This window comes from Zalophus californianus, chromosome 10, assembly GCF_009762305.2.
Source record: "Zalophus californianus isolate mZalCal1 chromosome 10, mZalCal1.pri.v2, whole genome shotgun sequence".
Classification (NCBI taxonomy): Eukaryota; Metazoa; Chordata; class Mammalia; order Carnivora; family Otariidae; genus Zalophus; species Zalophus californianus.
In genome coordinates this window covers 87715218-87742430 of record NC_045604.1, presented here as the reverse complement: position 1 = coordinate 87742430, position 27213 = coordinate 87715218, and the positions used below count along the sequence as shown (strand labels likewise).

The 27213-nt window shown below is 40.6% G+C and overlaps 2 protein-coding genes across 3 annotated transcripts in view; one reads left to right on the top strand and one right to left on the bottom strand.

The window, feature by feature from the left end:
- The window catches only part of LOC113932768 (acyl-coenzyme A synthetase ACSM4, mitochondrial), a 28917-nt gene extending 2419 nt beyond the window's left edge, over positions 1–26498 (bottom strand). Inside the window, exons 1-12 of the mRNA XM_027612160.1 lie at positions 26349–26498; positions 19381–19630; positions 15930–16140; positions 11687–11894; positions 8844–8987; positions 7872–8028; positions 5809–5888; positions 3556–3679; positions 2755–2835; positions 2520–2621; positions 1909–2036; positions 1712–1811 (exon numbers count right to left, since the gene is read on the bottom strand). Of these exons, the coding sequence (XP_027467961.1) occupies positions 1712–1811; positions 1909–2036; positions 2520–2621; positions 2755–2835; positions 3556–3679; positions 5809–5888; positions 7872–8028; positions 8844–8987; positions 11687–11894; positions 15930–16140; positions 19381–19581 (1536 nt within the window). The 5' untranslated portion in view covers positions 19582–19630; positions 26349–26498. The remainder of the gene's footprint in view (positions 1–1711; positions 1812–1908; positions 2037–2519; positions 2622–2754; positions 2836–3555; positions 3680–5808; positions 5889–7871; positions 8029–8843; positions 8988–11686; positions 11895–15929; positions 16141–19380; positions 19631–26348) is intronic.
- Positions 1–27213, top strand: part of THUMPD1 (THUMP domain containing 1) — a 62333-nt gene that overhangs the window by 17264 nt on the left and 17856 nt on the right. The window contains exon 6 of one of the 2 annotated variants that reach the window (XR_003523129.1): positions 936–1276. The exons of the other annotated variant lie outside the window; for it this stretch is intronic. The gene's annotated coding sequence lies outside the window, so the exon portion shown is untranslated. Of the gene's footprint in view, positions 1–935; positions 1277–27213 lie in introns of those variants that run through there. 2 annotated transcript variants of the gene reach the window in all.

Sequence of the window (27213 nt, the reverse complement as noted above, 5' to 3'; positions counted from 1 at the left end):
TTTAAATTATTAATTATTCATACATTGGTTCCAGTTGGTATTTACTTCTAATGTTCAGATGAAACCAACTATATTGAGAGAATGAGAATATGGTGGCAGGAGAAAAGTACTTTGGAGAATAGAACCCATTGGGTGTGGAGGTTGTACAGGAGGTTTGAGTATGGAATCCATAGAATCACTGTAGAGGGTTACTGGTATGTAAAAGGCATCAGAGAGGGTACCTGGGTGGCTCAGTCAGTTAACTGTCTGCCTTTGGCTTGGGTCATGATCCCAGGGTCCCGGGATCAAGCCATACATCAGGCTTCCTGCTCAGTGGGGAGCCTGCTTCTCCCTCTCCTTCTGCCCCTCCCCCTGCTTGTGCTCTCCTCTCTGTCAAATAAGTAAATAAAATCTTTGAAAAGCGTAAAAGAGATGTGGGAGGATGCTGATACACAAACTTTTTGAAATATTGCTACTTACTGAGTCTAAGAAACTTCCATGAGGAAAGGAAATGTCTCCCTTTCATACTACATGGCTTCCTCCTAAAACTAAGGCTATTACTGTCATTCCCCAAGTTCCCTTTCATTAGGTCCTAAGTAGGCTGTGGGACTTGTTTGGGAACCTGGCCACAGCCTCCTATTTGCATTGTTTCTATGAGGAAATGTATTCTGAGTTCCATGACAGTCATAAGTACAGTAAAATCTGCTTTTTCTTATGCAGCATCTGTTCCCCCCTTTTACTTATTTATTCTAAAGATTTTATTTATTTGACAAGAGCACAAGCAGAGGGAGAGAGAGGGAGAAGCAGGCTCCCTGCTGAGCAAGGAGCCTGATGTGGGACTCGATCCCAGGACCTTGGGATCACGACCCGGGCCGAAGGCACCAGCCCAACTGACTGAGCCACCCAGGCGTCCCTTGTTCCCCTCTTTTAGTAATAGTACCCTGATTTTCCTACAGAGCATTACCCTAACTTCTCTCTCTGGTGGTGTTGACACTAACTTCTACTTCCAATGACCAACGGATGATCCAGGTCTGGCCAGTGAGCATATACCATTCCCTGGACCACATTGATTAGATATGTGATCTAAGATAGGCAAATGTTATTCTGGGAGTTGCTTGAAACTGTTGGAAAAGGAGCCATCTCCTTTACTGGTTGTGAAGCTGTGTGCATTTGCAATCAGTTGCTACCAAGTAGGGAGAACCTGTCTGAATGGAGCCAACCTAAAGGACAACAGCCAGGAAATGAAGAGAGACAAAGTTTTGCTTACTTCACATGAACCCTTGGATGTAGCTGTACTTGAAGACGTCCTCACTTACATATGAGCCAATAAATACCTTTTCTAAAAACTTAAGTCAGTTTGAGTTGAGTTTCTGTCACTTAGCACTAAATGCATCCTAATACATCCCCTTTGGGACACAACTCATTTGTAAAGTTGAGTAACCGGGTGATGGGTATTGAGGAGGGCACATGTTGTGATGAGCCCTAGGTGTTATACGCAACTGATGAATCATTGAACACTGCAACAAAAACTAATGATGTGCTATATGACGGCTACCTGAACATAATGAAGAAAATGAAGAGGAAAAAAAAAGTTGAGTGCCTAGTATATATTTTTGGCACATGTGTGCTTCATCATGAGAATTACATGACTACTTTTGATTGATTCTCCAGAGGGGTCAAATGGATAGAACTAGAAAATATAAAATTGCTACTTTAATGACATTCACTCTACCTCTCCTCTGATTGGATCTGGACTACTGACAACAGCTGATTCAACAACTGCTGGGTGTTCGATGAGCGCATTCTCCACTTCAAATGGCCCAATTCGGTACCTAGAAGAAGAAACGAAGCCCTTGATCACTACATCACCCAAGTAGGAGATCTCCCCTGTCAATCTGTTAACTCTCTAAGAGTGGCACATGTACAAACCCAGAGGATATGATGACATCATCAGCTCTGCCGACAAACCAGAAATACCCATCACTGTCCATCACTCCTCTGTCTCCAGTGACATAAAAGTCCCCTCTTACTGTGGCAGCAGTTTTCTGTGGATTATCCTAGGAATCAAAGATGACTTTGGGGATTAATTTGGTCAGAATGGAAAAAGGAATATGACACCCATGATGTGACTAGTACTTTGCTAAAAGAAATTAAAAGAAATTTCTAAAAGAAATTAAAAAAAAAAGTGGTTCCTACTGTAGAATACAAAAAGTTCAAGAATATAATGAAAAGGAAACCCCTCTTGCACCTCTTCTGCCCCGTATCGCCCCCTCTCTGCCCTCTGCAGCCTGACTAGTTGTCTTTTCTGAAGACAAGCACGGCTATTGGTTTATTACACATAGAATTTAATCTTTACAAAACTCTTAGGAGATAGGTGATATTCTCCCCATTTTACAGTTGATGAAATAGACTTGGATTTTGTGACTTGCCCAAGGTTATACAGCAACACATGGTGGATATGAAATTTGGACCCAAGTCTGTATGACTCCCTATACCACCTTTCTATTAACGTGTGACTAGCACATTGTATGTTCTTGTACCACATATTCAGAGAAGAAACAGAACGGCCATGTAGACTTTAGTCTGAGGGCAATTTCCCCTTCTTTGCCAGGTGGTAGGATGTTGCCATTTTCATCTATAATCTAGAATGAAAGAAACAATTTAGGTTCCTAAAATTTTCTTTTTACAAAATGAAAACAGGTTATGAATAGTTGTACAGTGACTAGCAGAAAACTAAAACATTCTTCTTTACTGAAACAGTCAGATATTACCCACCTGGACGTTATAGGGTAGTACTGCTTTCCCCATCGAGCCTGGTTTAATTTCTTGTCCTTTCTGATTGGCACAAATTATTCCCTATTGAGAGAACATGTTTTATATAAGAATGTAAAAATTTATTTTCTGTAGCTATTTATATCATGACAATAAAACATAAGACTCAGTTTTGACTGGACTGATTTTCCCAGTATGTGTGCTTGTCTTCTGGACACACACACGCACACGCACATGCACACACTATTTTAGACCAGCGCTTCTCAAACGTGTGTGTCAGAATTACCTGGGACATTCATTGTCCAAGCACAGATTGCCAGGCGCCATCCCAGAGTTGCTGATTCAGGAGGCCTGGCTGGGGTGGGGTGGGGTGTCTGAGAATTTGTACTGCTACAAAATCCCCACATGCTGTTGCTGCTCCTGGTTTGGGGACCACACCTTGAAAACCATTCCTTTAGACTAAGGGTCCCATTTAGTGCACCTTAGGATAAATTCCCCACTGGGGCTCTCTGGGGTCCTCAGTGCTGCTGAGAAGATGAGCCACTCGATTCTGACCCTCTCCAACCCCTAACACCTTTGAGACTTCTCCTGCATGGGGAGAAGACAGGAAGACTGCAAGGAACGATCCTAATTCCCCACAAGCCAAGCCAAATTGGGCAATTCAGAGGTCTTGGTAGTTACTGGGCAAGGTTAGGTATTTTGGGAAACTAAAAATTTAGAGCACCAAAGGGGCTCTTCAGGACCTCAGCCTGGGGTTGAGAGGCCCCCAATATGCTAAACTTAAACTTTGCCCATTAAACATACCACTTCTGTCTGTCCGTAGCCTTCATACAGTTCCAGCCCAGTTTGTGCCTTCCACTGTTCTAGCACCTCCGGGTTGAGTGGCTCCCCTCCTGTCAAGCAATGCCGTAGCTTCTTGAATTTATATCTGCAGACACAAGAGTCTCATGGGGTCTTAGGGGAGAAAAAATCTGAATGGCTTTCTTTAAAAAATGATTAGGATGGGGCGCCTGGGTGGCTCAGTTGGTTAAGTGACTGCCTTCGGCTCGGGTCGTGATCCTGGAGTCCTGGGATCGAGTCCCACATCGGGCTCCTTGCTCAGCAGGGAGTCTGCTTCTCCCTCTGACCCTCCCCCCTCTCATGCTCTCTCTCTCTCTCATTCTTTCTCTCAAATAAATAAATAAAATAAAATAAAATGGTTAGGATGTTCTAGCAACGAGCAAACGAGCTAGGAAAGGCAAATCTTTTTTTTTTTTTTTAAGATTTTATTTATTTATTCATGAGAGAGCGAGGCAGAGGGAGAAACAGGCTCCCAAGGAGCAGGGAGCCCGATGTGGGACTCGATCCCAGGACCCTGGGATCATGACCCGAGCCAAAGGCAGATGCCCAACCATTTGAGCCACCCAGGCACCCTAGGAAAGGCAAGTCTTAGGAAGGGTCTTTCAGCAAATATTTTTGAGCACCTACTATCTTATCAGACATGGTTGTAGGTTGTGTGGGGCATGTTAGTGATTAAAAATTTCCTGACAGAGCTTGCATTTTAGCAGGCTATTAAAGGAGGGGAGAACTAGGAGAAAATGCTGATAATGATCTTCAGCTCTTACTATGAACCAAGTGATAAAACAACTAACATTAATTGAGCATTTACTGTGCTGTAAGGGCTTTAGGAGCATTCTCATAATCTTCACACCCTATTTTACAGATGAGGAAATTGAGGCTGGGAGAACTTAAAGTTGCCCAAGGCCTCAAGAAGGGCTGAGTTGACTACTCTGCCCCCAGCATTTGTCCGGTGTCTGACCATGTAGGCCACTTACATTGAATTCTCACCACAAACCCACGAGGCAACTCTTAATCCCCTCTTGTGGCTGGAATTAAGGGAGGCTTACTTAGCAAGGTCATCTCGAGTGTCTGAGGTCTCACTAGTAGTATACAGCAGAGCCCCACTTGTTTGACTTTGGAGATCAAGCTTTTCACCACTGGCCTTACTACTCTGCTGCCCACTTTCTCAAGTAAGAAAGTCTGTAACAGCCCGGCTCTGATGCACTGAGGTCTCCAATGGGCAGGACAAGAATTGTGCCTATTCAAAATAACCCTTGAAAGCCCTTGAACTACTCTTGAGATATGAGCAAGATGCTTACATTTTGAGCGGTGCCTGGGTGGCGCAGTCAGTTGAGCTTCTGACTCTTGGTTTTGGCTCAGGTTGTGACCTTGGGGTTGTGATCTCAGGATTTTGGGGTCATGAGATTGAGCCCCATGTCAGGCTCCATGCTCTGTGCAGAGTCTGCTTGAGTTTCTCTCTCCCCCTGCCCCTTCCCACCATGTGCTCCCTCCTTCTCTCTCTCTCTCAAATAAATAAATCTTAAAAAAAAAAAAGGATGCTCACATATTGAGGGCCACAAGGGAGTTGACCCTGACTAAGATAAGAGAAGGTTCAGATCTGCTTTATTTTGTTTCATAGCACTCTCCCTCCTGGGCATCCACATTTGGGAGAGACAGAGGATGAGTGGGCCTGCACTACTTAAATTGTCACTACTTACACTGTTCCTCTCTTCCTTTCTCTCTCTCATGTATTCAATTGATATTGGTTAAGTAAATATACATTGCAAGTCCACTAGGGGTTCAGGTGATTTGAATAAATTGATGGTAATCTTGAAGTCATAAGACTTCATTAGCTTTTCTTCAAGGCAGCATAAATGCAGTTGTATTTTGGGGTGGAGGGGGGTTAGTTCTTGGATTATAGGGTTCTGGTTGTCCTGAGAAAATGTGGAGTTGCCCCTAGAGGCTATCCTTAGGAACAACTGGAAGGCGATTTAGGCAATGTCTGGAGACATTTTTGATGGTCACAGGGAGGTTCTGCTGGCATCTAGGGGGTGGAGCCTGGGTAGAATGCTGCTCAACATCCTACAGTGCACAGGATAGCCCCTGACAACACAGAATTATTCAGTCCAAAATGTCAGTAGTGGCAAGACTGAGGAAACCTGCACTGAAATGAGGAGATCTGTGATGCTAGACTGCAGCTTTTGTTTGTGCTTCAAATGGGGATTTCCACCCAAGTACCTTTTCAGATCTTTCTGCACAAGCATCCGGTACACAGTGGGAGCGCTGCACAGGGTCGTGATGGGATAAGTGGTGAGCGTCTGGATGATGGAGAAAGACAGTTGTCAGAAGTGGTTAATTAGAGGCCACAACTAGAGCTGATGTCTGCAACCCCTTATCCTCTTTCATTAACAGTTTTCCATCATATGATCACTACTAGGAATAAGAAAGCAAGTATTTATTATTTGTCACTAGTGACTGTATGTCTGTTGGGAATTTCCAATTACTGGAAAGAACAGGTCTATGTTAGAGTAATAGTCATACACAATCAACTTCAACAGAAAGTAAATTGTTGAATTTGAGACCAGCCCCAAAGTGTGAACTGGTTTATTCTACCTCAAGGCAGCAAATTACCTTTCATTGTGGAATTTTGAAACCTCCTGCCTATATATTTCTACACAGTACTCACCCTGGATGTAAACTAACCTACCAAAAGCTTCTAACACTTTTTCTATAAAAGACATCAGTCCTGGGGCACCTGGGTAGCTCAGTCGGTTAAGCCTCCGACTCTTGGTTTCTACTCAGGTCATGATCTCAGGGTCGCGAGACAGCCCTGCATAGCTAGCTCCACACTTAGCAGAGTCTGCTTGGGATTCTTTCCTCCTTCCTCTCCCCTTCCGTCTGCTCCTCCTCTTGCTTGTGTTTCTCTCTCTCTCTCTCAAATTAAAAAAAAAAAAACACTCCTTTTGAGTGGATTGATTAAATGCATTAGTAAGGCATTTTTCAGTCCTTTCCTTAACTGTTTAAGATTTGCCAGGCTCATTTTACCTCCAGCTCCTTGAAAAATCTAGAGAAATACTCATGTTTTAGATGTCCTATTTCTAGAGAGATTCCACTATGTCACATAATGAATTGACAGTTTGTATTAAGTTTAAGCATTTGAGAGAATATTTTCAAGATGTATTTCTAGGTTATCTGGATTGTCAAAGATCAAGAAAAACTTTTGATCTGTAAGTGAGCATTTCTACTGTCTCTACTTGCTCCCTTGATTCGAACTAGTCTTAATAAGCATAAATGCATGTAACTAAGAATAGTGTAAAGTTTTTAGAGCACTTAAAATACACATACTATCTTTGTAAAATAAGAGTATTCTTATTTTAATAGACTTATTTAATATAAATACCATATATTATCACATCATTAATATATCTTATTTAATATAATATTAAATAAGACTATTAAGTATATTCTTTTACTTAAATATTATATAATATTTAATATTTTATAAAAGTATTCTTATTTTTAAAAATACAGGTTTTAGAACTGCAAAGTTAGTTTGTCTACTCAGGTCACTTTGTAAACCTGATGTAGAGATCCCAGTTCTTATGTTACCCACCATTTCTGTTAACACCTTCAAGCCATCTCGTCAGACCAGTTAGCAAAATAACAGGGTGAGTATAGCTTTTATTCACACACAGGTGTGGTGTTTAATAATACGTATTTCATTAAACATAATTGGTTTTTCATGGTTGAAAAATCATTGGCCTGAATCACATCTTTCTAAAGGCTAAAGAAATCAGAGCAATCTGATACTGCAATCTAGCTGTGCCTGGCTGAAAAGGAGGAACTTGCTTGGTTTTAAGACAAATACTGGGTTCTGAGAATTAACAAAGTGAAAAGCACAGGGTGAGGGGAGAATGGAAGGAGCTGCTCTGGGAGAAAGGTGACCCCACCTTCAATCTTCTCTATATAGGGTTTTGGATTTATTGCCTATTGTTTTGTTTCACTGAATCAGAAACCAAGGATACGTTTAGACTTGAGACTTGTGATCTGTTATTTAGAACCTCTCAGGTGGGATGTGAGCAAATCCTGAGTAGTTTGAAGCATGAGAGTGCTGTGGGTGTTCCTTCTCTGTTAAATACATTCAAAAGCCAAATCCCCAGAGACTTAATTTCTTAAAAAGGAATGATTTCCACAAGTCCAGGAAACTATATTCTGAAGAATCATTCTTTTGTGGTTTTGGCAGGGGTTTGGTGGTGGGGGAGAGAGACAAGGGAAAGATGTAGCAAGAAACCATGACTTACATCTAGGAAGGTATCAGTGTCAAACTGGGCCATCCGATGTACAAAGACACAGGCTCCCTGAAGCCAGGATGAAAACACACTGCCAATGGCAGCCTTGATCCAGCCAGTGTCAGACATACTCCATATGATATCTGAGGACTTCAGGTCTAGCCAATACCTAAATGATGTGAAGAAGCAACAAGACTGACCAAAAAGCCCCAAAACAAAACAAAACAGAAAAGCAAACAAACTGGAATCTTCAAGAACTGGCCAGAATCTCAGTGGCTACAGAGAAGGGTCAAAAGAAGCCCAAAGGCAAGATGATTGATTCTATCTCCCACTTTTGTTAGAGGACTTTCTCAGAATCCAGGTAATCTGAAAGTATAGAGGAAGGCTGGGTTTGACATGATATTCTGAGTTTGTTCATGGATGCAACAAATATTTATTGTGCAAATATATGCTAGGCACTGTTCTCCCTAGCACAGTGAGTGAGGTAGACCAGATATCTGCTCTTACTTTAGCAAGACAGACAGCAGATAAGCACACAATAAAATGAGTAAGAATATAAACCAGAATCATAATTTCAAATAATGATACGTGCTCTGAGGAAAATAAAACAGGGTGAAGTGATAGTTTTAGGGTACCTGGGAAGGCCTTTCTGGGTGGGTGAATTTACTTGGCAATGAGAAGGAACCAGGCATGCTGTTGTGGAGATGGGGTCAAAGTTGGTTCCTGTATATCACCCTGCACTCACCACACAAGTGCATTCCTTAATCCCCATCACCTATTTAACCCATAAATTCTTGCTTGATCAGTTGGTGAGATGATGCCATTTACTGAGCTAAGGCTGGGCAGGGGCATCAAGGATTCTGTTTTGTAGATGTTACACTGGAGAAATCTAATAGTCATCCAGGTGGAGGTGTCAGCTAGGCAGTTGGATATACATGTTGGCAGCTCAGGGGAGAGTTTAGCAAAAATGGTTTTCTTCCCTACCTTCCACAGAGGGTGTAGCCAATTCCGAGGCTGCTCTGAGAGTGCTGGGCCATCTTGGGAGAGCCTGTGGTCCCACTGGTGAAATAAATGGCCATTGGTTCTTGACTTCCTGTCTCCACACAGCTGTGCTCTGCAGAGGCAGATCTGTAAAATATGGGTCCAACCCAACATGGTGGCTGAAGATGGCACACCTGTTTAACTCTGAGATTATAATATATATACATATATATGTATTTTTTTTCTTGGTTACTTGTGCCCTCTGGATACCAGAAAAGAGTTAATAGAACAAAACCTAATCCAAAGCCTCCTTGAGAGGAATTTCTCAATAAATCTTAAAGGGATTTTGCAGATCAGTGCTAAGCTTTAACAACTCATTTCTCTCTCTTTTTAAGCACCACCTCTGCACAGGCCACATTGATAGCCAAGATGACTTTCAATATCAATGACAAAAGGATGTGTATTTTATTTACTTAAACATTTTTTTCTAAGTGCTTTTTTTTAATCTGTAATTTTTTAAAAATCAGTCATGAGTCTTTGTGAACTGTTTATTAACATTTCAGGAGTTTTTATGATTTAAAGGAAGATCTTTTGGCATTTGAATCAAACTTTTTCATACTTTTTATTCAACATCTGCATCACTGGCAGTCACAGTTAGGTGCTTACCATATAGCATCCAGTTCTTCTTCCTTGCACTAATAAAACTCTGATTTTGTTCTGGTATCAGGCAGTTATATGCTTCAGGGGAGACTGTTCCTTATATAGTTCCAGGGGGTGAATCTTGATAATCCTAAGCCAACTGTGGTAATTCTCATGCCAGAGACTGATTTAGGAATGGGCACACATACAGTTACAGTCAATGAGATTTAAAGGCTTTCTGGAAAATGTTTCCTTAATACAAATCAAAACCACAATGAGATACCACCTCACACCTGTCAGAATGGCTAAACTTAACAAGTCAGGAAATGACAGATGTTGGCAAGGATGTGGAAAAAGGGGAACGCTTTTACACTGTTGGTGGGAATGCAAGCTGGTGCAGCCACTCTGGAAAACAGTATGGAGGTTCCTCAAAAAGTTGAAAATAGAGCTACCCTATGACCCAGCAATTGCACTACTAGGTATTTACCCCAAAGATACAAAGGTAATGATCTGAAGGGGCACCTGCACCCCAATAACAGCAATGTCCACAATAGCCAAACTGTGGAAGGAGCCCAGATGTCCATCAACAGATGAATGGATAAAGATGTGGTGTGTATATATATATATATATACAATGGAATACTACTCAGCCGTCAAAAATGGTATCTTGCCATTTGCAGCAAAGGGGATGGAACTAGAGGCTATTATGCTAAGCGAAATAAGTCAGAGAAAGACAATTTTCTCAGCCTTTTCTCACTCAGACTTGGGGGTGAACCCCCCCTTGGGTCCTCCAGCTTCTGTCAGGCTGGTGTGAAGGACAAGTGCCTCTATTGAGACCTACATGAACTTCTAACCCACAGAATCCTGAGCAAATAAAATGATTGTTGTTTTATGCCAATAAGTTCTGGGATGTCTTATAGCTCAGTATTGGATAACTGATAAAATACCTGAGAATTTTGGAGACTTGTATATCATTTCCTGAGTTTAAGGAAATAAGGTCGAGGATGCCATTTTAATTCATTTTGATGATGAGGGAATAAGATTGTCATTAAAATGGTAAAGCAATGAGGATTAATTATATAAACATACAACTATATTGTCAAACATTGTTTCATGAAATACTAATATGATTTTCTTGGTAACTTGCCTTCTCCCCCCCAAAATAAAAAGAAAATATCATTCAGTTATATTGATTTTTTTCAGCATATGCCGAATTTGAGAAGAACCAAATTAGAGTGACCACCCTGGGGACTAATCCAGGTGGGGGAAGATGTGGGTCTGAATCTGTGCCCTGGTGAATGGGATGGAGGGAAGGAGGCAAAGTAAAGAACTAGTAGGACTTGGAGATTGATTGGACTTGGAGGATGAAGGAAGGAGACAAGGCTGATCTGCTTTCTAACATGGGTGACTGGGAGAATCACATGCTTTATCAACTAAGCCAGCCAGGTACCCCTCAATAATTATTTTTAAAGATATGCTATAATTCAGCAGTCAGTAAAGAGCATCAAATTATGTTCAGGGGATATGTGTGTGTGTGTGTGTGTGTGCGTGTGTGTGTGCGTGTGTGTGTTTGTATATATGTATATATGGTGAAGTTGGTGTGTGGGGGCTGGACAAAGAGGGATTTCTTCACAATATCTAATACTGTGGGGGAAAAAAACCACTATTTAATGCTTCTCAATCCAGTGTGGAAAGCTTTAATGTAAGATTTTAAATTTCTTTTTTCTTTTACCAAAAGAGGACACATTACAATCTGTGGATGATAAAGAGATTTTCAATTAGTGATGTCATTGACTGATTCTCTTTCTTTGGACACCTGAGTTTTATATTTCTGGATTTTTCAGAACTGATTATATGTTGATGACTTCCAGATTTGTATCTTAAGTCCTTGAGTCTGAGACTCATGTATCTACTACCTGCTAGACATTTGGATGTTCACAGATCCCTCAATCTTAATATGTCCAACTTTAAAATCTTTCTCCAGCTGATACTACCCACCCATTCAGTCACCCATGTTAAAAAGCAGATCAACCTTGACTCCTTCCTTCATCCTCCAACTCAGATCTTCTATTAGGTGATTCTTTTATGGGAAGGAGTCTGGATCAACTGACAGTATTGCTAAGTGCTTGGAGGCAAGAAGACTCCGAGATATAGTTGCAATTGATGTTATCGCTGGTACTGTAGATCAGGCGGGAGAAAATACTCACTGAAATAATTCCTGGAAGCTGAGCCACCCATTCTGGCTGCATGGAGACACCAGGAGTTTGGTCTTCAAGTCAGGACATTCTGACACAATGGACTCCACGGCTGGGACCACCTCCTCACTGGCCACAATACACTTGGCCTTGGATGCTTGCAGCCGATAGAGAATGTCTTTTGCTCTCAGCTGGGTTGTTCCTGGCATGAAGACCAGCCCTGGGAAAGAGAGAGAACCCTGAGCTGAAACAGAACTCTTGTCCCTTAGGTAAGTTTATGGACTATGGAAACAGGCTTTGTGCTTGGGTGGGGAACATGGCCTTTAGCTACTCCTGTCTTGGTCCCCACGGACATCCCACAGGACCCTGGTCACTGGGAGATCCTTAGAGCAGTAGCTTCAGAGTCTGATAGTCCTTGGGTCTAATTCTGTCCTTGTGACTTACTAGCTTTGTGACCTTGAGCATGTTACTTGATCTCTCTGTGCCTTCCTTTCCTTATCTGTAAAATGGGGAAAATAATAGTAAGTGTCTGGCATATAGTAGGCATTATAATGGTGGGCTATTATTATGTAACATTTTTGTGGAACATTTGAATCATCATTATGTAGTACTTAAATAACATTTTACAGCTCATTAGAAATTTTCAGGAACATTATCTTACTCAATCTTCTGAACCAATGGTCTCCAAAGTGAGTTCTGCAAGGTAATCCACTGAAGAGGAGAAGAAAAATTAGAATTTAAAAAGATTTTGAGGGGCACCTGGGTGGCTCAGATGGTTAAGCATCTCTTCGGTTCAGGCCATGATCCCAGGGTCCTGGGATCGAGCCCACATCAGGCTCCTGGCTCAGCGAGGAGCCTGCTTCTCCCTCTCTCTCTGCCTCTCTCCCTGCTCATGCTTTCTCTTTCTCTCTCTCTGTATCTCTGTGTCTCAAATGAATAAATAAAATCTTAAAAAAATTTTAAAAAGTTTTGAGATAATAGTATTCTTTATGTTTTAATCTCATGTATATTTTATAATACGCATGCTATATTGTGCAGAAGAACAATAAAAATAATTATATCCAGATGGGAGGATGTGTATCCCAAATACCTTTATTGATAGATTATGTGATCAGAAGAGCCTGGAGGCCACTGTCCTAAGCAGCCATGTAGGTCCGTGCTGTTGGAATATGAAATTGAGTCATAGCCAATGAGTGGCAGAATCAGCCCTCAAACCTGGGTCTTCCCAGTGGTCTGGAATCATCAAAGTTTGCCTACACTCCTTTGGTGATGCTTAGTTTATCCCACTTTTCACTCCATTCTAAACACTGGCCTGAGATGGGCCTGATTTTACAATACCAGTTCCTTATGAAAAGAGCATATATGGGAGAATTAGATGAAAGACAGAGGGAAGGTGGTTTGCTCTTTCTAAAGTGAATCAGTGAAGGAAAGAGAACTGTATGTAAGGCATTACAAATAGCCACAACCATTTATTGAGCACTTATTATGTGTCTGCTATCTCACTCAAAATCAACCCCAGTATATAGATGACAACAAGCCCAAGGGTCACAAAGTCAGTAAGGGGCAGAACCAGGATTCAAAGATACATTTCCTAGACTCCCAAGACCCATGCTCATTTCTTGGTGAGTTTCCTAGTCAGTGAAATGGGGAGATGTGGATTTGAATTCCTAGAAAGGAGACTATACTCATTGAATATATCTTAAAACCTTTCACATGTCATCACCTCTTGGTAAAATGAATATATATATATATGACATTAAAGAAGTTAATTAAGAAAATACCTAACTGGATCTCAAATAGTACACTCTATATAAAAATATTATTTATTTTGCAAACCCTTGCTCTTTTTTTTTTTTAAGATTTATTACTTTATTTATTTGTCAGAGAGAGAGAGCACAAGTAGGAAGAGCAGTAGGCAAGAGGGAGAAGCAGGCTTGAGCAGCGGATGCGGGACTCGATCCCAGGCCCCTGGGATCATGACCTGAGCCGAAGGCAGATGCTTATCTAACTGAACCACCCAGACATCCCACAAACACTTGTTCTTAATGGCTCAAAAATTATTAGTACTCTTGGTAGATTTGTGACATGAATGTGTTCGGTGGATAGAGTGGGGGTTAAGGAAAAGTTCTCGTCTGGTGGATTTCAGACTGTATACACTTTACAGCAAAAGCAAAATATTTTGCCACATGGTACAAAACAAAACATCTCAGTATTCACTCAGAAGATTTAATAACTCTGAATTAGAAAACAATCCTCAGCTGCTTGCTTAACATTTAATTAACTGAATGTTTTGACCATTTAGCTTGTGGGTTCATTTTTAATCTTGGCATTTCCCAAATTGCTTAGATTATGTTAAGTAATATTGAGTACATTTTTAATGACAAACCACTTTTAATCTCCTTTCAACCCACAATTGTTTTCACATTTCCAAGTTTCTTTTTATACTGAATGCAAAAAGAATTTTATCTATTGCTTTTTTAAAAATTTAATATTGGCAGTAAGAACATTTTTCAACACCATTATGAAATCCTTATAATTGGTCTTTTAAATGATATCCCATCAGGTTGAGTTATCATAATTTCAACCAGCAGTGAATATACCTCTACTAAACTTTGTTAGCTAAGTCGTGATTTATTTAATCATTTCTATATAGTTGTTTCCAATTTTTTTCTCTTATTAATGATATTGTAACAAACATCTTTGTGTTCTCTACAGTAGTTTTTCCTTTGGTATTCTTATTTATTTTTAATCAATTTATAAACATTTATATCATGCTCTGGAGTAGGAATTGGCAAACTTTCAGGAAAGGGCCAGATAGTAAATATCTTAGGCTTTGTGGGCCATTCCATCTCTGTCTCAATTAATAATTCTGCTGTTGTGGAGTAAAAAGAGCCATAGACAATATGTAAATGAGCAAGCATGACTGTATCCCACTAAAACTTTAAAACTTTATTTATGAAAATAAGTGGCCAACCCATAGGCCATGGTTTTTGTCAACCTCTGTCCTAGAGGGGAAAACAATACTGTGGAATTTTTATTTGGGGTACATTATAAATTACTACTTTGGTAGAAAATGTGTCATTGAATACATTAATCTTTTTGCCTAGAAAGAGGCAGAGGTTTTCCAACTGGGATCCACAGTCATATTCTTAAAAGTCCTTACATTCTTTTTTTTTTTTAATTTTTAAAATTTTTTTAAAGATTTTATTTATTTATTTGACAGAGAGAGAGACAGTAAGAGAGGGAGGACAAGCAGGGGTAGTGGGAGAAGCAGGCTTCCCAGGGAGCAGGGAGCCGGGAGCCCAATGCGGGGCTCGATCCCAGGACCCTGGGATCATGACCTGAGCTGAAGGCAGACGCTTAATGACTGAGCCACCCAGGGACCCCTAAGTCCTTACATTCTAAAATGCTTTTTCTTCCTTTAGTATTTTCATATCAGGGAGAATCCAAATATATTCAAGATCATCTATATATATTCATAACCAGCTCTGCCAAGAGGCATTATTATCCACATTTGCTTTGATAGAGCTTTGTGTTTAAATCCCAATTGCGGGGCACTTGGGTGGCTCAGTTGGTCAAGCATCTGACTCTTGATTTCAGCTCAGATCCTGATCTCACAGTTGTGGGATCAAGCCCCCCATGGGGCTCCATGCTGAGATCTCTCTCTCCCTCTGCCTCTGCCCCCTCTCCCCTCTCTCTCAAAAAATAAATTAAAAAATCTTTAAAAATAAATAAATATATCCCAACTGCATAGCTTTCTAGCTGTGTGACTTTGGACAAGTTCTTAACATCTCTGAACCTTAGTTTCCTCTCTTGCAAACCTCTTTTTTTTTGTAATATCCACCTCTTGATAATAATAGTTATTATTATTCCGCTATTCTGCCTTTTCTTATCATATTGAGAGATGGTTGTTATTTATCTCAACTCTTATTTTTCTGTTCTTTGTAAGCATAACAATTCAGAAAAACCTCAAATTTCATTCTCTCTGTTTCTGCATGATTTAGAAATGTTAAGTATCGGGGCACCCGGTGGCACAGTCGGTTGAGCATCTGACCTTTGGTTTCTGCTCAGGTCATGAGCTCAGGGTGGTGAGGTGGAGCCCCAAGTCTGGCTCTGCGCTCAGTGTGGGGTCTGCTTGAGATTCTCTCTCCCTCTCCTCCCCCTGCCTACACATGCACACTTGTATGTGAATAAAATGAATAAATGAATAAATAAATCTTTTTTTAAAAAAGAAATGTTAAATATTGGCACTGACCTGTTCGCATACAAGCCACATTTACAAGCCACCACTCTGGGATACGGGGCAGGATCACGGCCACTCGGTCTCCTCTCTTTAGGCCGCAGGGCTTGGTGAGCACATTGGCAGCCTTTCGGGACAAGGAACCCAGTTCTTCAAAGCTCCATTTCACTTCATCCCCTCTGCCATTCACCCACCACAGGGCTGGGTTGGCTGGTCTCTCTCCTGTCTGGCCATGGGCACATGGGAAAGAAAGAAAGCTTACATGACTGGTCTACCAAATAGATGGGACACATCTGCCATTACTTGCCCTCAGCACCCATGCTGGTGGACTCTGGTAATAGCACCCCGGTTTGTCTTTGGTAGAACTACTCCTCTCCTACTGAATACAGCCTAGGTGAGACAACCCATCAGGGTAATTGTCCACCCAGCAGTGGGTGGCATGTGACCCATGTTGGGTGAGTCAGACCTTCTTTCCCGGATTTTGAGTTTTCTGAGAAGAACCAAAAGATAGAATATGGTTGAAAAAATACCTGTGTATGGGCCTTTGGTGCTTACATATCCCCGGGAAGCTGTCCTGGTCTTGCTGAGACTGACTTTCCAGTTTGCAACCCAGTTTTGTGAGCACTCCCATGTCCAATAAATGTTTTTTCCTGATTAAGTTAGATTCTGTTCCATCCAAATAACCCCAATTTTTGTACTAAGGTTGATTAGGAACTTAACATCTTTTTTTTTTTTTTTAACCCAAAAGCCTGGGTATGGGTATGGGTTTCATAGGTAACAAAGAACAAGATGGTGGGGCCTTTGGGGGAGGTTCATCAAGGGATTGATTTCTGGAGGAAACTTCTCATATGGTTTTACAGAGTACACTGTCTATGCTGCAAAACCTCTTTGCTTTATGTGTTACCTGGGAAAAAAATTTACTCCTCCTTTTTTCCCCTATCTGGAATATCTGGAATGCTCCTTTTACCTTTCCTGGTTGGAAACTATTTCAAAACTCAATTTCCATTTTACTTCCTCTGTGAAGGTTTCCTCAGGCTCCTCTTTTTCTCCTCTCTGACTTCTCTGTGTTTCTGCAGCAATGTGCTCAAATGCCAGATGACTCCATTACACTGTATCATAGGCCCTGTCCTATGGGTATAAGCCCCCTAAGATCAGGGGCTGTTTCCTGTACCCTTGGGACTGGTGACCTTGGATAAGGAGCTTAACTTCTCTGAGGTTAATTTCCTTATCTGCAACCCCCCAGGTTGGTGATAGGGATTTGATGAAATAATATAGGTCAGTATTTCTCAATCTTTAGTCATTGGAGTATCACTGTTTTTGCCAGATCTGTCTACACCTGTGTGTGCTATTGTTCCTTTTGTGTATGTGTGTGTGGGTGGGTTTAACTTTTTTATTTTAACTGCCAAACTGTTTTCTAAAGTGGCTGTACCATTTTACATTTGCACCAACAGTGAAATAGTTACAGTTGCTAACACTTGACATGGTCACCCTTTTTAGCATTTTAATAAGTATGCAGTAGTATAATTGTGACTTTAATTTGCATTTCCCTAATGACCGCTGATGTTGAGCATCTTTACACGTGCCCTAATGAAGTGGTGATTCAACTCTGTTGCTCATGTATTGGGTTATTTTCTTATTAATGAATTTTGAGACTTAAGGATATAGTCAGTCTGGATATAAGTCCCTTATCTGATATCTGTTCTACAAATATGGTTTCCAGGTCTGTGGCTTATCTTTTCATTCTTTCTTTATTTTTATTTTATTTTATTTTATTTTATTTTATTTTATTTTATTATTTTATTTTATTTTATTTTATTTTATTTTATTATTTATTTTATTTTATTTTATTTTTTATTTTATTTTATTTTATTTTATTTATTTTATTTTATTTATTATTTTATTTATTTTATTTTATTTTATTTTATTTTATTTTATTATGTTATGTTGGGCACCATACATCATTAGGTTTTGATGTAGTGTTCCATGATTCATTGTTAGCGTATAACACCCAGTGCTCCATTCAATACATGCCCTCCCTATCACCCATCGCCGGGCTAACCCATCCCCTCATCTCCTCTCCACACCTGTGTTATTGTTCTTTGTATTTTTCTTTACATTCACTCACTTTTCTTGTACATATTTACTTAAGAAGGAAAATGTATTTACTCGTCACCATAATTGGAGAACTAGTACCGTTTGTTAAAAATAGGTTACTATAAAATAAATATATTAAAAACAAAATACGCCCAGAGATTTTCAACTTCTACCTGCTCTTTTGTTCAAAAGAGAGTTTAGCAAGTATAAGAGAGCTGTTAAAGATGTAAATGGATTTAAAGGAAGGCTATCCTCTCAGTTTAATAGGAAAGATTGATTCAACATTATTTGAAACCCTGTATATCTTCTCAGGCACAGGTCCTTGCAGTGAATTTTGGTAAGCACTGATAGGTAAGTATCTAGCTCAGTAAGCAGGGATTTGACCTGAGGCTACACTGCAAACACTCAAGGCTTTTTGCTTTATTCTTTTCAATGTTGGATTCTCTCCTAATCACTCCAGTGATGACTATTATTTTAAAATAGTAGCAATGTTCACAATAGCCAAACTGTGGAAGGAGCAGAGATGCCTTTCAACAGATGAATGGTTAAACAAGATGTGGTACATATATACAATGGAATATTATTCAGCCATCAGAAAGGATGAATCCCCACCATTTGCATCGACATGGATGGAACTGGAGGGGATTATGCTTAGTGAAGTAAGTCAAGCAGAGAAAGACAATTATCATATCATTTCACTCATATGTGGAACATAAACAATAGCATGGAGGACCATAGGGGAAGGGAGGGAAATCTGAAGGGGGAGAAATCAGAGAGGGAGACAAACCATGAGAGACTGTGGACCCCGGGAAACAAACTGAGGTTTTCGGAGGGGAGGAGGGTGCAGGGATGGGGTAACAGGGTGATGGGTATTAAGGAGAGCACATGTTGTGATGAGAACTGGGTGTTATATGCAACTAATGAATCATTGAACATTACATCAAAAACTAATGATGTACTATACAGTGGCTAACTGAACATAATAAAAAAATTTTTTTAAATGAATAAATTAAAAAAACAGACCAAAGCTCAAATTACTGCTTTTTGGATAAGCCTGTGACCAGCCCAAACCGATGAATGGAGAGCAAAGAGCTGCTGTGTGGGACTTGGAGAAAATGAAGAAAAAGAGGCAGGACTCTGCAAGTAATCACCATAAGGGGGACTGAGGAGGATCCAGAGAAAGACAGCATGTGGAGTTGTGGATTAAAGATCTTGCCTGGGGAGAGCAGAGGGCAAGAGGAAAACAAACAAAGGAAACCAAGAAGGATGGAAGAACTGAACTAAGAGTGGTAAATGGACCACGGAACAAGGAAATGGAAGCCTGAGATATACGCGGATACCAAGCATCTAATAGAAGCCTGTCATGTCATACCTTCTCCTTTTGGGACCACTGGTCCAGCACATCCCCAGCAAAGTTAAAGTTCTTAGGCAGTGACTTCTCACAGCGATTTATGGCGTCAAAGTCAGCAAGAGTCAGAGGCGCCCAAAACTGATGATCTTTGTGAAGGTACCGGCCAGTTAGCTTGGCAAGCCAAATGAATCTGAATGTTTGGTATCGGAAAAAAATCATCATGATTCCCAAAGGGCTTTGTCAACTGATATGGATGTGGAAGTTCTGCAGCCTGTGGGGAGAGATGAGTGGAGAGCGTTAGTTTCTTTGGATGCTCTGTGATGAGATTGGGAAGTGGATTGTGGCTGTGGGCCCACCCCCCCAGGAAGTTGGGGAACACCTGGAAAAGACCCATTCTTCTTCAGAGCTGTGGCAGTCAGCCCTCACCAGTCTCCCTGCGACTGGCCTCTCCCTCTTCATTCTATGATCAGATTATTCTTAAAAACAAAACAAAACTAACGACTATAGAATTGTCAAGCTCCCATCTTCTGTCCCTACCCTCTCCCCCAACCAAACAATAGACAAACAGAATATTTGCTGCCACAATGGACATTCAAGCCCTGCTTCTGTCTGCTTCATACTTGATTCTACTGTATTTTCTAACTCCTCTCCTTGAATTTCCTCTTCCAGTAAAAGCAGCCCACTCACTTTTCTTGAATGTCCATTTCTAGCTGTAGGATTTAGTCTGTCATCCCCCTTCCTTCTGGCTTCCCTGCCTTCCTTTCCCCCTCACTTCTTCATTATAATTGGTTAGGAACCTTGATTTAAGTCCTGGCTTAGCAACTTTAAGTGATTAGGAAATCACTTACCCTTCATGCACCTCAATTTTCTCATCTGTAAAATGGGGGAGGAATATAATACCTGTCTCCTAGGGTTATTATGAGGATTTAATAAGATAATGTGTGTAAAATGCCCAGGATGTAGACAGTACCTTCAAAGTGTTAACTAATGCTTTTGTTAAGATTATTTTCATTAGTACCCTGGTGGCATAGGTTCATGAAATAGTTTTACTTCATGAATCAGGAGACCTGGACTTTACTCTGGACTCTTTCAAAACTAGCTTTGTGACATTGGTAAAGTCACCTTCCTACTGCCATCTGTAATTTAACATTTTTTAAAAATAGTACTGTTATTTCTTCCTCTGACTTTCCATAATATGCACCAGTATTCTTCACGTGACAGTTTTCTACCTTATATTATTGTTTTCAATATATGTGCCTTGTCTCCCTAACCTACCTAGATGGTGTGGGTAGAGCCTGTGTATTTCATTCTTATTACTTAACATTGACTTACAGAGCTGTCTTCAATAACAGAAGCCAGTGTTTTTCAGTGCTTGCTGTAGACTAGGCATTCTGCATTCCTGATATCATTTAGCATTCATGACGAGCTTGTGAGGGTGGTGCCATTATTATCTCTATTTTACAGATGGGAAAACTGAGACCTCTGTAGACTTAAGTAACTTGACCGAGGTCATCCATCTTATAGTGGCAGAGGCCAGGTTTCCACCTTTATGGCCTGACCTCAGAGCTTGCGTACTCAACCTCTCTGCTATTCAGCCTCCTTTGTGTTGTTGCCTTCTTCAGTAAGGGTTTCTTGCTGAAGATGAATACCCTTATCTTTTTGCCTTCCAGTCCTACTTAGTTGCCTTGTATGGGATGGAAAACTCCGCAGGTGCAAAGGGTGCCTGAGTCTGCCGCATGGTGATAACACAAACAGCAGAACAAAGGGTGCAGGGTGTACCATCCCCTCATTGTTGTTGTCAATCCTTCTTTACTGCTCAGAGTGACGTCTGGAGAAGCAAGAGGCCCATTTGGTTCAAATGCAATTTACCGTAGCCCAGGAAGAGCTATTTCTGGCCATACCATTGGTATTAAATTCTCCATTATGTCAAGGAAGAAAGAAGAGGGACCACCTGGGCAAGTGTGGTGGAGGTAGCAAGAGGAGAGAAGGGTGGGGAGAGGGAAAGTAGTGGGGGCCATGCTTATGATTTAGCATTTTGCTGAAAGTGAGACCCAACTTCTCTCCTAAACACACACATATACACCCACCCACCCACCCACCCACACACGTGTGCACATGCGTGTATGCACATATGCAGCACACATACTTGCATCCACACTTGCCTCTCTGGATGCCCTTTGCCAAGTTGCTTAATATCTCCAAGTTCCATTTCATCTGTGCAGTGAGAGTAAAGGTAGTACCTTCTTCATTGGTTAATTGTGGGGTTTAAGTGAGCACCTTACCACAGTGCCTGGTGGGTAGCTAGGACTGCGTAAACGTTGCACATTAAAAATCAAACTTCACAACTGTTTATGGCAGAAGGCTTTCACTGTTTGATATCAAAGAAACTAGAAAAGCTATTGGATTGGAGCCACCAATATCTTGGTGGCTTATTTTTGCCTCTTTTAATGTCCTGTCACTGTGCTCCTGGCTCTTGGGGTTGAACTCAGCCCCCATCAGTCTGAAGCATTCTAGTCTTCACTTCCATCATTTTGACCTTTCTTTGTCCCAGCTTAATGATCAATTGGAAAGATTATCAAAACATGGGACACCTGAAACATTCTTGCTTCCTAAGGAGAATAGCACAGATAAAAGAGCAGATAGTTTTTAATGCAAATCTCCTCCATCTTCTCCTCCAAACTGAAAAAATGATTTTTTCATGAGTTGTTCTGATTTCCCATACCTCCATAGATAAATTTGCCATATCATCACAGCAAAGAAAGCCTCAACCCAGCAGGAGAAGAGAAATCATAAAGATCAGAGCAGAAATCAATGAACTAGAAACCAAAAGAACAGTAGAACAGATCAACGAAACTAGGAGCTGGTTCTTTGAAAGAATTAACAAGATTGATAAACCCCTGGCCAGACTGATCAAAAAGAAAAGAGAAATGACCCAAATTAACAAAATCATGAATGAAAGAGGAGAGATCACAAGCAACACCAAAGAAATACAAACAATTATAAGAACATATTATGAGCAACTCTATGCCAGCAAATTAGATAACCTGGAAGAAATGGGTGCATTCCTAGAGATGTATCAACTACCAAAATTGAACCAGGAAGAAATAGAAAACCTGAACAGACCTATAACCACTAAGGAAATTGAAACAGTCATCAAAAATCTCCCAAGAAACAAAAGCCCAGGGCCAGATGGCTTCCCAGGGGAATTCTATCAGACATTTCAAGAAGAATTAATACCTATTCTCCTGAAACTGTTCCAAAAAATAGAAATGGAAGGGAAACTTCCAAACTCATTTTATGAGGCCAGCATTACCTTGATCCCAAAACCAGACAAAGACCCCATCAAAAAAGAGAATTACAGACCAATATCCTTGATGAACATGGATGCAAAAATTCTCACCAAAATACTAGCCAATAGGATCCAACAGTACATTAAAAGGATTATTCACCACGACCAAGTGGGATTTATCCCTGGGCTGCAAGGCTGGTTCAACATCCGCAAATCAATCAACGTGATACAATACATTAACAAAAGAAAGAACAAGAATCATATGATCCTCTCAATAGATGCAGAAAAAGCATTTGACAAAGTACAACATCCTTTCTTGATCAAAACTCTTCAGAGTATAGGGATAGAGGGTACAGAACTCATACAGGAATTCAGTAAAGTAGCAGGATATAAAATCAATGCACAGAAATCAGTGGCATTCCTATACACCAACAACAACACAGAAGAGAGACAAATCAAGGAGTCGATCCCATTTACAATTGCACCCAAAACCATTAGATACCTAGGAATAAATCTGACCAAAGAGGCAAAGGATCTGTACTCAGAAAACTATAAAATACTCAGGAAAGAAATTGAAGAAGACACAAAGAAATGGAAAAACGTTCCATGCTCATGGATTGGGAGAATCAACATTGTGAAGATGTCAATGCTACCTAGAGCAATCTACACATTCAATGCAATCCCCATCAAAATACCATCCACTTTTTTCAAAGAAATGGAACAAATAATCCTAAAATTTGTATGGAACCAGAAGAGACCCAGAATAGCCAGAGGAATACTGAAAAAGAAAAGCAAAGCTGGCGGCATCACAATCCCGGACTTCCAGCTCTATTACAAAGCTGTCATCATCAAGACAGTATGGTACTGGCACAAAAACAGACACATAGATCAATGGAACAGAATCGAGAGCCCAGAAATGGACCCTCAACTCTATGGTCAACTTATTTTTGACAAAGCAGGAAAGAATGTCCAATGGCAAAAAGACAGTCTCTTCAACAAATGGTGTTGGGAAAATTGGACAGCCACATGCAGAAGAATGAAACTGGACCATTTCCTTACACCACACACAAAAATAGACTCCAAATGGTTGAAAGACCTAAACGTGAGACAGGAGTCCATCCAAATCCTAAAGGAGAACACAGGTAGCAACCTTTTCGACCTTAGCCGCAGCAACTTCTTCCTAGAAACATCGCCAAAGGCACGGGAAGCCAGGGCAAAAATGAACTATTGGGATTTCATCAAGATAAAAAGCTTTTGCACAGCAAAAGAAACAGTCCACAAAACCAAAAGACAACCGACAGAATGGGAGAAAATATTTGCAAATGACATATCAGATAAAGGGCTAGTATCCAAAATCTATAAAGAACTTATCAAACTCAACACCCCAAGAACAAATAATCCAATCAAGAAATGGGCAGAAGACATGAACAGACATTTCTCCAAAGAAGACATCCAAATGGCCAACAGGCACATGAAAAAGTGCTCAACATCGCTCGGCATCAGGGAAATCCAAATCAAAACCTCAATGAGATACCACCTCACACCTGTCAGAATGGCTAAAATTAACAAGTCAGGGAACGACAGATGTTGGCGGGGATGTGGAGAAAGGGGAACCCTCCTACACTGTTGGTGGGAATGCAAGCTGGTGCAACCCCTCTGGAAAACAGTATGGAGGTTCCTCAAACAGTTGAAATTAGAGCTACCGTTCGATCCAGCAATTGCACTACTGGGTATTTACCACAAAGATACAAATGTAGGGACCCGAAGGGGTACGTGTACCCCAATGTTTATAGCAGCAATGTCCACCATAGCCAAACTGTGGAAAGAGCCAAGATGCCCATCGACAGATGAATGGATAAAGAAGAGGTGGTATATATACACAATGGAATATTATGCAGCCATCAAAAGGAATGAGATCTTGCCATTTGCAACGACGTGGATGGAACTGGAGGGTGTTATGCTGAGTGAAATAAGTCAATCAGAGAAAGACATGTATCACATGACCTCACTGATATGAGGAATTCTTAATCTCAGGAAAGAAACTGAGTGTTACTGGAGTGGTTGGGGGTGGGAGGGATGGGGTGGCTGGGTGATAGATATTGGGGAGGGTATGTGCTACGGTGAGCGCTGTGAATTGTGCAAGACTGTTGAATCACAGATCTGTACTTCTGAAACAAATAATGCAACATATTTTAAGAAAAAAGAAAAAGAAGAAGATAACAGGAGAGGAAGAAAAGGGGAGTATGTCAGAGGGGGAGATGAACCATGAGAGATGATGGACTCTGAAAAACAAACTGAGGGTTCTAGAGGGGAGGGGGGTAGGGGGATGGGTTAGCCTGGTGATGGGCATTGAGGAGGGCACGTTCTGCATGGAGCACTGGGTGTTATGAACAAACAATGAATCATGGAACACTGCACCAAAAACTAATGATGTAATATATGGTGATTAACATAACAATAAAAAAATTAAAAAAAATTTGCCATATCATCAAATTAACATGCCAATAAATCTAAAATGAAATATCATAAAATAGATCTGATCTGAATATACGCTTTAGCATTATCTGCATTATGTGCAGAATCAGTGAAATAGGTCTTACATATGTAAACACAATCATTACTAATAAAATACTAATCAAGATATCACAGAGTAGGATTTTTCAATTAAACTGTAAAACCTTTTTGCCAGTAACATTTCTTCTATCTCTTTGGTCTACTATTGATTTTCTGGATAAATTTGTACAGATAGGCCTTTAGGGAGACCATGAAACTCTGAAAATCTGCCATTTTGCATTGAACACAGCCATTTCCTGACTTTGGATCCTGTGGGAAGTTCATATGATTCCAGGGTCAAATTTGAGAATCACTGACTCTTTTAGGTCAAGACGTTGTCTAAGTAGAAATTTGTATATACACATGTTTAACAAAATATTTCTCGAACATACCTGTAAAAGTGAGAGAATTTAAGTAGGTGATTTCTAAACTCTTAGTGATTTCCAGTGCGTTAAGGGAAACTTTACCAGTGGAAAGATGTTTGAGCAATTGGTGTGCACTCAGCACTGTGTTTTTTATGCAATGTCTTGTTTAATTATCTCAACACCCTTCAGAGGCAGGCATTTTGTTTTATTTTTATTTTTAAATTTTTTTAAAGAGAGAGAGAGCAAAAGAGCATGAGTGGAGTGGGATGGGGGGGCAGAGAGAGGAGAGAAAGAATCCTAAGCGGGCCCCAGGCTAGGCTGACAAGCCCGATGTGGGGCTTGATCTCACAATCCTGAGATCATAACCCCGAGATCGTGACCTGAGCCGAAATCAAGAGTCCAGGTGCTTAACAGACTGAGCCACCCAGGCGCCCCCAGGCATTTTGTTTTACCTATAAAGTGACTGAGGCGGTGAGAGGTAAATAATTAACAAAAGCCATTCATGGAGCATGCAACACAAATTCCAGGCTGCGTTTGTTGTCTCCAAAGCCAATGCAAGGAAATGCTATCACAGATTTTTGCTGTATTTCTATCAACCTTCATAAAGTTGAACAGTCCATTTTCCTGTCAAAGGGACATTTATCCAGGGTTGAATCAGCAGTTATCCAATTATGGCAAGACGATGGAACTCTTAGTGCTCTGTTCTCTACATTTAAACACACTCTCACAACTTCTCATTTACTAGAAGCACTTCCATGTTACCACATGCATTTTTTCCTTACCAGAAAATGTTATTATTGATGCAGAAAGGCCTTCAGCTTCTTCACAAAGACTCAGTTCTGTATCTGCCAAAAAATTGGTTCCTTCCTTCTTTTCTTTTGGTGACATCTATGCCATTATAGTCCCAAGTCTCTAGTGCACAGTTGGGAGGATCATAATCCTGTGAGTTGACGTTTCTCTGGGCAACTTGTGGTTAAAGCAACAATTTATAAGACACAGCTGGGAGGGGAGAGAGGAAATGCAGTAGCAACTTCCTCTTACGGTTCAGTGCTAAGCCCCAGCATATTAGCGGATTATTCTTGTCCATGGAGCTGATAATATCAAGATCCATACTGCTCAATGGCCTATTATCAGAGTCTGTCATGATTTTCAAGTAGCCTGGAATATTGACATGCTTGACACTTGTGGCATAGCTGGATATAGCCTGGCATCCTGGCAAAAGACAGCCAAGGGAATCATATCTGAAGTCTCAACTCATTGATTAGATTATGAGAAATCCTTCAAAGTCCTGGCTTTTATTGAGCATTGACTATGCAGGAGGTGTCTGTCCTGACATGATCTCATTTAGAAATAATTTTGAGACAATGTTGCTGACTGGTTTGAACATAAATTTTGCCTGCTTGTACCTTTGTGAATGTCAGTTGCTGGCAAACAGGAACTGGGTTTAGTGAAGTCTGTGCCTAAATGTTGCTTGTTGATGACAGTGATCAGACATTGACATTTTTCACCTTCAGAGTTCATTGGTACCCCATATGATATCCAGAAGAGAGTATCTCTCATGGGCTCGGACATCAACAGGGCTCCTTGATCCTTTAATGAATGAAGTCCCAAGTGTAGTAGACTGAATAAAGGTTATCCAAAGATATC